Here is a 10,525-nt window from a genome sequence, read left to right as displayed (position 1 = left end):
CCCTACTCGCATTAGAATGTTGGTCTTCCGCGTCTGACTCGGTAACTTTAGCTAGCCTGTTGTAACGTGGTTCTTTTGACGTTCATCATACTCACTTAGGCACATCTTTACAGCAGTCTTGCAATATTGCAGACTAGGCCTGGTTCTTATCATAGTTTATTAAAAATCAAAACACAGTATGTTCTCAGCTCAACATGATGCAACAATATAATCATCATTTTATGTACTTAAGAGTTCCTTTTTTTATTTGCTTAGACTTAGTATAAAAAATATAGAGATCCTCAACCAGCTCAACCTCGATATAGAAAAAGAATCTTTACTATCTTCGTGATTATTATTTAAGCTAGTCCAGTTACAAACTCTTCTAACGTAATCAATTCCCTCTTTCATAATTAACGATTCTGATTTCATAAACTCATCTTTATCTTAATATATTTTCTTGGAATTAGTATTCAAATTAGACAACCATTTCTATTCTACTAACAGCTCCTTGAGGGCTGACGCACAAATGTCATATATCGTTCTTCTTTTTATTCTATCTCAAAATGATGGTCATACTTTTTTATTTAGAAACTATTTAACTCTAAATTTATTATTTTACCCTTAATAAGGTGATTTATAGTTATATAAATTTTATGGCTTGTTTACCCCACAAATTTTTAAAAAATTCTTTATTTTAAGATTCGGTGGCCAGTCAAATCCGCCACATATAAATTGGATCAGAGAAGTGATGAACAAAAAGGGAGCACTATAGTAGTATATTACTGCATAGTAATTGTACAACAGAGAGGGAGCCTCACGACCCCAGGTTTAATAAATAAACGTTCCCTCAAGAAAACTATACTCAACATATATCTAATATAACCAACATATCATGGCCATCTCCTTGGCATTATTCCTGACACCGTGCTGCTCATTAATAACTGATTCTGCAGCAAAAGACATAAAATCAAAGTCATTACAAAGAACAAAAGATCAGCACATTTCCTCAGTCAACAGTCCCACTACCTATTAATATATACAAGTATACAACTAATAAAAAGAAGAGTTCTTATATGAAATCATTTTCAGGGTAACTTTTTCGCTAAAATTCAGTTTCCTTATCTTTTATTTCTATAGAAGTGAACATGCAAATTCTTTATTGGGAAAAGTGCCTAAACAGCCCCTATAATTGGTTAAAAGGTTTACAGATACCCTGCGTCCATTTATCCGTCCAAAAAAGCACACGACGTTAATTATATTAACAAGTTGCCCTCGCGGCAAAAGTTGGGGGCGTTTAATTTAGTGACGTGGGAATTTCTTACTGGGCCACGTGGCAATCTCGGGCTAAAACAAAAAATTGACCTTATTTTCTTATATGTCACAAAAATACATTAACCCATCCAATAAAATCCCATTTTTAAATTAGAACGACCCGTACTTCACTAAGATATCCATACTCAAGATTATTTTTGGGAAATTGATGTAGGTAAAATCTGATTTATAATTCTGATTCCATCTTCACAACTACTAAAATCACAAATTGAGCACTAACACTTTTTCCTTTAAATCAGAATATTCATGCTTTATAAATGCTTGCAATAATGAGAAGGTTCAAGATCTGAGACACAAATTGATCAGTTTTATGGAGGATTCAAGGGAACGTGGGTGTTCCAAGCTTGCACAGTCTACTGTGCACTGGATAGTTTACCCGGACGAGGAGAAACTAAAGGCGTTAGAAAAGAGAGAAAGCCAGTAGAATCTGTAAATACTAGTGAGTTTGCAAGGATTTTTTTCTGCTTAAAAGAGATTCTAGAAGATTTTATTTTTTAGATACCTATGAGGTACATTATTTACACATCACGCAGTTTGATAGCGCTCCACGAATAAGAAAGCTGATATTTGGCTGCAGAAGCGACGCTCTAGTGGAAGATAAATTCGATCACTTATTAGGTGATGGCCTTTCGAATCTTGTGTAAGAATATCTTTGTGAAATTATGGGTTAATGTATTATTTTATGTCCTGGTTAAAAACCTTGGGTCGGATTAAGTGGGTCGAAATAAGACCCATTTTTTGTTATAGCCGAGATTGCCACGTGGCCCAGTAAGAAACTTTCAAGTCACTAAATTGAACGCCCCCAAATTTTACCGTTAGACGCGGGGGCAATTTTGTTAATATAATTAATGTCGTGTGTTTTTTTTTGGATGGATAGATGGACATAGGGTATCTATAAACCATATAGCAAAGATAGGGGCAGTTTAGGTCATTTTCTGTTCTTTTTTTATTTATTTATAAATGATTTAACTTATAAACATTTATAGCATAACAAACTTTTGTAATGTCAAGTTGCCCATACTTGTAATTAAGAGGTTTACTTAACTTGTAGTAATTGCTTTTAATAAATTGATATTCCAAATATTTTTTTATAGTTTCAGTGCATAAAACTTACGTATCACAATTGATGGTCTTGGAGACGGGGACGTCCATGGCGACACCACACTTAGAAGCAAGAGCCTGAGCAGCATCATCTTTAAGGTTTGTGTAACGGTTGGCTGCTGCCTTAACACAGTTACAAGCTGTCCTTCTGTCATCTGTGGTTGCAGCCATTCCTTTCAAGTTTTTCACCCCACTGCAGCAAGCTGCTCCTGGCTCACCACCTTGTAAAAGATCGACAACCATAAAATAAAATGAAGAATTTAAGTGAGGCTTTTAGATAGAGTTGAGAAAAGGAAAAAGAATCAGAAAATAGTAAAACAAAATTCACCGGCTTATATATCTTACAAAACAAAACATGAGCCGTGAGCAACACTCAAATAAAATAAGAGTTTAAATTATATCCATATAAATTGATGACATAAACAAATTACACTATTAGTGTAATTGAATCTAACCTGTTATAATGTGTTAAAATGCAAAACTTAAACTTAAAAGTTTCGCAATAATAGAGAGTATATATATATATATATAGTCAAGGCACATAACTTAAACTCATAAAATAACCCACCCTGAGTAAGATATGGTACACAAGGAGCCAAAGCAGCGTCCACTTGACCACAAGTGATGGCATGTGCTGGTTCAGCTATGAACTGAACCATGGCTAACACAACAACAACTGCTACTGCAACAGCCTTCATTTTCTTTCTTTTTTGGATTTGAGGGGACTTTAGTTATATGTCTTTTATATATATGTGCTAAAATCTCTTTGCTGTTTTTCTTTTTTGGTTTGAATGGCCTGTATTTATAGTGGACTGGATAACGGGAAAAGGTTAAATAGAGGATAAAATGTGTCAGGATTTTGCAAAATTAGTTATAGTAATTTGGTTTTTTCTTTGATTCAATACGCGATATGGTGTGCCTAATTTAGCAAAGATGACGAATTATTAGCAGCTGACTGTGGTCCCTTCTTGTTGTTCATATGCGTCAGCATTTCTTCATAACTAACGTTTCATGCATGGATAGAGCAAGTAGCAGAGAGTTTAATTTTTCTGCACTAATGATGTAAATGTCTATAGTAAGCTTAAATTAGTAATATAGAAAATAAAGTAAATAACTTGATGTAATTGGCTAATTTTACAGTATCGATGTATAATAACATGATCACTAATTATGTCACCTCTTTAATAAAAATATTTACGTACTAAAATTTTTTAAAAGCACTATATAGCTGTTTACCCTAAAATTGAATACAATTGAATTTGTACATCGTTTTAAGGATATGTGGATTGATTCAACACAAATAATCAAAAATATTTAATAAACGAGTTAAGGACAGAATAAACGACCAAATCAATGTTATAGTGTAGTCTGAACCCAGGTTGATCAATAATTTTGCCTTTTGATTGAACCTTTGGTTAGAGTCCTGTTATGAACAGAGTACAAAATAATTAAATAAGAACTTCAGCAGTAGCTAAAAGCAAAAATAAATTTATATTGCTTTGATTTGTGAGTTACAATGTCCCATATAAAAGAAAAACTTCCCTTTTATATAGTAAGAGAGTTTCACCCTAGTACAAGTTTTAAAAAGGTAAAAATCTTCCTTTCTCGTTAATTTCTTATTTGTAACCGACATCGAGCGACATTTGCGCTGTGATATCCTTTGAATGCGAATATCACGGACCTCTTCCATCGGCTGTAACGGTTTATCGTGTTTTCCGAGGTCGTAGAACTCGTCCCGAGTCCGGGGTGCGTCGCTTTATCAGCCCCGATGGTGAGCACATCGTTCACTTTTCATGCATCTCGATACAAAGGGCTCACACCCTTGATTTCAATCTCGTGTGTTCATGCCCTTATTCTGTTTTCTTCACCAGAAAATCGGGGTTTACGTTATCCCCGATTTTACCCGTATACAGATAGTCCCCTCGTTTTTTCGGAGAGTAGGTTTGCCGAAATGATGGAAAACGATAGATGAACACCGGTTCCTTCCTTCGTATGTTACAACTGTGGTGACAGATAAACCGAAATGTCCCATCAGTCGCATCGTTCTGACTTTGGACTCGTGTCAGTCACCAGCTGACTGTGTTCGAATGTGAAATGTCATGCATTGACAATTTTTCTCCTATAAAAACTTTGACCTTTTTTACTTCTTTCACTTTTTGATTCTACATTTTACCTTCGAACTTTCTAACAGCTTTTAACTTTTTCAAATCTTCATATGTCGTTTCTTGAATATTCATATCTTTATCTCTAATCTTCGTATATTCTCCTTGGATTTCCAACCCAGATCTTTCTATCGTCGTCCCACCTTCAAATCTTCATATTCTCTCTTCAAATCTTCATACTTTTCCTTCAAATCTTCATATTTTCCCAGATCACAATAGCTAAAACTTCCAAGTCCGTACCTCAATAAATGGCTCCCTCGTCTTCCAACCCGGCCATGGGTGCCAAGGTGGCAGCCCCCGAGGTGGATCAAGAGCATCCCATGAAGAGCTTCACACCCAGGGGCTGCTCTATCGAGGAGACTTCAAGGTCGAGAAGGCCTCTAGTCAAGAAGACCGAGGTGAGGGAGCATGGATATACATATGCTTAATCACTGAAGAAACCCTACCCATAGTCCGAGCAAACTGTAAATGGAAAGGTAAGGAAGTGGCCGTCCCCATAACCAATGACGATATTACTACTCACATGGAGGGGTACTTTAGTGTTTACTCCTACCCCTTTTTGTAAAAGGTACAAGGTGTGCCTTCGGAAAATCCACCTATCGTTTTTTAGGCTATAGGATCCCCTCCGTAGTTTGCACACCCATAGTGTGCGCGGTTGATTATATACACGGATAGATCTTCCCTTGGTATGGAGATGGATCTTATCCATGAGGCTGGTTGGCCTATTTTCCTCGGTACTAGAAACTGATGGTCAGTGATGTATATATTCCGGGATAGATCTTCTCTGGGTCGTGTGGGCCATATACAGTACCGAGTGGTTGTGAGGTTATTATTATTATCTAGAGATGGATCTTCTTCATAGGGCTGGATTGACCTTCCTCGGTACTGAGTGACTGCTGTCAGAGATGTATATATTCCGAGATAGATCTTTCCTGGGTCATGTGAGCCATACACAATACTGAGTGGACGAGCTTTTGAGAGTGGGAGCAGATTATGCATTTCATACAGTTGATGCATTGGCATGTAGAAGAAGTTGAGTTATATATCTTAAACTGTTCAAATCTGTATTTATCCTATCACTTTGAGCTATCTATTTAACTGAAAGCATGCCTACGTTTCTGTATATTGATTCTATTATATTTGTTGAGGTTGAGTTCGTCACTACCATTCAGTCCATAGTTTGGACTCGTTACTTACTGAGTTGGTGTACTCACGTTACCTCCTGCACCTTGTGTGCAGATTCAGGCACTTTTGGACCCAGTGGCAGTTGTAGATCGAGGCTTCAGGCTTAGAAGATTATTGAGGTATCTGCACGGCATTCGTAGGCCTTGACTCTCCATCTCTATCTCTAGATGTATTCCAGTTTGTTTCCTTGAACGTTGTAATAGACTATGTCTCATTTAGACGCTCATGTACTCAATGACACCCTGGTTTTGGGCAGTTGTATCTTATTTTGGAATTTCTTATGTTCAAACAGTTTCCTCTAATTGTTCAAAGCTTCCGTTAAATGTTTTCAAACTTATTGTTGTTGTATTGTTATGGTTGAGTTGAGGCTGGCCTAGTTCCACGATAGGCGCCATTACGATGAGTTGAGTTTTGGGTCGTGACGCCTTTTCTAGACTAACTCTAGCCTAGAAAGCTAACAAAAATAAAGTCTCAATAATAACCTACTACAAAACTTCTATGAAAACGGATATATTACAATTCAGAACAAAAGACTCAACCTAAACTCTAAAGAACTTGAGCAGCTTCATCTTCAAGAACCTATTCTTCAGTTGATTGAGTTGGATCTTCAGAAGTACCTTGTTGCTTTGCTTGCTATTGTCATAAGTATTATCACGCTTTCTCGCGATAGCAGTAGTCTTGAATTATGGCAAAAGGTCTTCTTTTATAGGTGTAAGGTTGGCCGATTCAATTAATGCTCCAAAATCTAAAATATTTCGGTTAAGAAAATCCTTTTCCGCTTAGGCCAGGCTTCCTTATTTGACTCTAATTTGCATCCTTCTTGCTTCCCACGAGTATTTTCCGTATACATATATTCCTTTTGTTAAGCGAAGTCCTCCAAAGCGCGTATTTCTTTTTCACGGACAGGATCTTCTAGGAATCCCTACTCGCATTAGAATGTTGGTCTTCCGCGTCTGACTCGGTAACTTTAGCTAGCCTGTTGTAACGTGGTTCTTTTGACGTTCATCATACTCACTTAGGCACATCTTTACAGCAGTCTTGCAATATTGCAGACTAGGCCTGGTTCTTATCATAGTTTATTAAAAATCAAAACACAGTATGTTCTCAGCTCAACATGATGCAACAATATAATCATCATTTTATGTACTTAAGAGTTCCTTTTTTTATTTGCTTAGACTTAGTATAAAAAATATAGAGATCCTCAACCAGCTCAACCTCGATATAGAAAAAGAATCTTTACTATCTTCGTGATTATTATTTAAGCTAGTCCAGTTACAAACTCTTCTAACGTAATCAATTCCCTCTTTCATAATTAACGATTCTGATTTCATAAACTCATCTTTATCTTAATATATTTTCTTGGAATTAGTATTCAAATTAGACAACCATTTCTATTCTACTAACAGCTCCTTGAGGGCTGACGCACAAATGTCATATATCGTTCTTCTTTTTATTCTATCTCAAAATGATGGTCATACTTTTTTATTTAGAAACTATTTAACTCTAAATTTATTATTTTACCCTTAATAAGGTGATTTATAGTTATATAAATTTTATGGCTTGTTTACCCCACAAATTTTTAAAAAATTCTTTATTTTAAGATTCGGTGGCCAGTCAAATCCACCACATATAAATTGGATCAGAGAAGTGATGAACAAAAAGGGAGCACTATAGTAGTATATTACTGCATAGTAATTGTACAACAGAGAGGGAGCCTCACGACCCCAGGTTTAATAAATAAACGTTCCCTCAAGAAAACTATACTCAACATATATCTAATATAACCAACATATCATGGCCATCTCCTTGGCATTATTCCTGACACCGTGCTGCTCATTAATAACTGATTCTGCAGCAAAAGACATAAAATCAAAGTCATTACAAAGAACAAAAGATCAGCACATTTCCTCAGTCAACAGTCCCACTACCTATTAATATATACAAGTATACAACTAATAAAAAGAAGAGTTCTTATATGAAATCATTTTCAGGGTAACTTTTTCGCTAAAATTCAGTTTCCTTATCTTTTATTTCTATAGAAGTGAACATGCAAATTCTTTATTGGGAAAAGTGCCTAAACTGCCCCTATAATTGGTTAAAAGGTTTACAGATACCCTGCGTCCATTTATCCGTCCAAAAAAGCACACGACGTTAATTATATTAACAAGTTGCCCTCGCGGCAAAAGTTGGGGGCGTTTAATTTAGTGACGTGGGAATTTCTTACTGGGCCACGTGGCAATCTCGGGCTAAAACAAAAAATTGACCTTATTTTCTTATATGTCTCAAAAATACATTAACCCATCCAATAAAATCCCATTTTTAAATTAGAACGACCCGTACTTCACTAAGATATCCATACTCAAGATTATTTTTGGGAAATTGATGTAGGTAAAATCTGATTTATAATTCTGATTCCATCTTCACAACTACTAAAATCACAAATTGAGCACTAACACTTTTTCCTTTAAATCAGAATATTCATGCTTTATAAATGCTTGCAATAATGAGAAGGTTCAAGATCTGAGACACAAATTGATCAGTTTTATGGAGGATTCAAGGGAACGTGGGTGTTCCAAGCTTGCACAGTCTACTGTGCACTGGATAGTTTACCCGGACGAGGAGAAATTCAAGGCGTTAGAAAAGAGAGAAAGCCAGTAGAATCTGTAAATACTAGTGAGTTTGCAAGGATTTTTTTCTGCTTAAAAGAGATTCTAGAAGATTTTATTTTTTAGATACCTATGAGGTACATTATTTACACATCACGCAGTTTGATAGCGCTCCACGAATAAGAAAGCTGATATTTGGCTGCAGAAGCGACGCTCTAGTGGAAGATAAATTCGATCACTTATTAGGTGATGGCCTTTCGAATCTTGTGTAAGAATATCTTTGTGAAATTATGGGTTAATGTATTATTTTATGTCCTGGTTAAAAACCTTGGGTCGGATTAAGTGGGTCGAAATAAGACCCATTTTTTGTTATAGCCGAGATTGCCACGTGGCCCAGTAAGAAACTTTCAAGTCACTAAATTGAACGCCCCCAAATTTTACCGTTAGACGCGGGGGCAATTTTGTTAATATAATTAATGTCGTGTGTTTTTTTTTTGGATGGATAGGTGGACATAGGGTATCTATAAACCATATAGCAAAGATAGGGGCAGTTTAGGTCATTTTCTGTTCTTTTTTTATTTATTTATAAATGATTTAACTTATAAACATTTATAGCATAACAAACTTTTGTAATGTCAAGTTGCCCATACTTGTAATTAAGAGGTTTACTTAACTTGTAGTAATTGCTTTTAATAAATTGATATTCCAAATATTTTTTTATAGTTTCAGTGCATAAAACTTACGTATCACAATTGATGGTCTTGGAGACGGGGACGTCCATGGCGACACCACACTTAGAAGCAAGAGCCTGAGCAGCATCATCTTTAAGGTTTGTGTAACGGTTGGCTGCTGCCTTAACACAGTTACAAGCTGTCCTTCTGTCATCTGTGGTTGCAGCCATTCCTTTCAAGTTTTTCACCCCACTGCAGCAAGCTGCTCCTGGCTCACCACCTTGTAAAAGATCGACAACCATAAAATAAAATGAAGAATTTAAGTGAGGCTTTTAGATAGAGTTGAGAAAAGGAAAAAGAATCAGAAAATAGTAAAACAAAATTCACCGGCTTATATATCTTACAAAACAAAACATGAGCCGTGAGCAACACTCAAATAAAATAAGAGTTTAAATTATATCCATATAAATTGATGACATAAACAAATTACACTATTAGTGTAATTGAATCTAACCTGTTATAATGTGTTAAAATGCAAAACTTAAACTTAAAAGTTTCGCAATAATAGAGAGTATATATATATATATATAGTCAAGGCACATAACTTAAACTCATAAAATAACCCACCCTGAGTAAGATATGGTACACAAGGAGCCAAAGCAGCGTCCACTTGACCACAAGTGATGGCATGTGCTGGTTCAGCTATGAACTGAACCATGGCTAACACAACAACAACTGCTACTGCAACAGCCTTCATTTTCTTTCTTTTTTGGATTTGAGGGGACTTTAGTTATATGTCTTTTATATATATGTGCTAAAATCTCTTTGCTGTTTTTCTTTTTTGGTTTGAATGGCCGGTATTTATAGTGGACTGGATAACGGGAAAAGGTTAAATAGAGGATAAAATGTGTCAGGATTTTGCAAAATTAGTTATAGTAATTTGGTTTTTTCTTTGATTCAATACGCGATATGGTGTGCCTAATTTAGCAAAGATGACGAATTATTAGCAGCTGACTGTGGTCCCTTCTTGTTGTTCATATGCGTCAGCATTTCTTCATAACTAACGTTTCATGCATGGATAGAGCAAGTAGCAGAGAGTTTAATTTTTCTGCACTAATGATGTAAATGTCTATAGTAAGCTTAAATTAGTAATATAGAAAATAAAGTAAATAACTTGATGTAATTGGCTAATTTTACAGTATCGATGTATAATAACATGATCACTAATTATGTCACCTCTTTAATAAAAATATTTACGTACTAAAATTTTTTAAAAGCACTATATAGCTGTTTACCCTAAAATTGAATACAATTGAATTTGTACATCGTTTTAAGGATATGTGGATTGATTCAACACAAATAATCAAAAATATTTAATAAACGAGTTAAGGACAGAATAAACGACCAAATCAATGTTATAGTGTAGTCTGAACCCAGGTTGATCAATAATTTTGCCTTTTGATTGAACCTTTGGTTAGAGTCCTGT

The 10,525-nt window shown here is 35.5% G+C and overlaps 2 protein-coding genes across 2 annotated transcripts; both read right to left on the bottom strand.

The window, feature by feature from the left end:
- Nucleotides 1–731: 731 nt before the first annotated feature.
- LOC107797726 (non-specific lipid-transfer protein 1-like) lies at nucleotides 732–3,203 on the bottom strand. The gene is made up of 3 exons (XM_075254535.1): nucleotides 2,984–3,203; nucleotides 2,429–2,636; nucleotides 732–929 (listed from the first exon to the last, which is right to left on the bottom strand). The coding sequence occupies exons 1-3, from the start codon at nucleotides 3,111–3,113 to the stop codon at nucleotides 917–919; spliced, it is 351 nt and encodes a 116-aa protein (XP_075110636.1). The 5' UTR covers nucleotides 3,114–3,203; the 3' UTR covers nucleotides 732–916.
- A 4,210-nt stretch (nucleotides 3,204–7,413) lies between these two features.
- Nucleotides 7,414–9,893, bottom strand: LOC142181570 (non-specific lipid-transfer protein 1-like). Its single transcript, XM_075254529.1, has 3 exons — nucleotides 9,667–9,893; nucleotides 9,112–9,319; nucleotides 7,414–7,611 (listed from the first exon to the last, which is right to left on the bottom strand). Exons 1-3 carry the CDS (start codon nucleotides 9,794–9,796, stop codon nucleotides 7,599–7,601), a joined length of 351 nt encoding a protein of 116 aa, XP_075110630.1. The 5' UTR covers nucleotides 9,797–9,893; the 3' UTR covers nucleotides 7,414–7,598.
- Nucleotides 9,894–10,525: the final 632 nt, after the last annotated feature.

The sequence above is a fragment of the Nicotiana tabacum genome, chromosome 1 (assembly GCF_000715075.1).
Source record: "Nicotiana tabacum cultivar K326 chromosome 1, ASM71507v2, whole genome shotgun sequence".
NCBI classification, from domain to species: Eukaryota; Viridiplantae; Streptophyta; class Magnoliopsida; order Solanales; family Solanaceae; genus Nicotiana; species Nicotiana tabacum.
Note: the sequence above shows the minus strand (reverse complement) of the source record. Positions and strands in the feature narration are given on the sequence as shown.

Coding starts and splice junctions, on each gene's coding strand:
- LOC107797726 (XM_075254535.1), bottom strand. CDS start 3,113: ATGAAGGCTGTTGCAGTAGCAGTTGTTGTTGTGTTAGCCATGGTTCAG. Junction 2,637..2,983: donor TGTACCATATCTTACTCAGG/GTGGGTTATTTT, acceptor ATCTTTTACAAG/GTGGTGAGCCAGGAGCAGCT.
- LOC142181570 (XM_075254529.1), bottom strand. CDS start 9,796: ATGAAGGCTGTTGCAGTAGCAGTTGTTGTTGTGTTAGCCATGGTTCAG. Junction 9,320..9,666: donor TGTACCATATCTTACTCAGG/GTGGGTTATTTT, acceptor ATCTTTTACAAG/GTGGTGAGCCAGGAGCAGCT.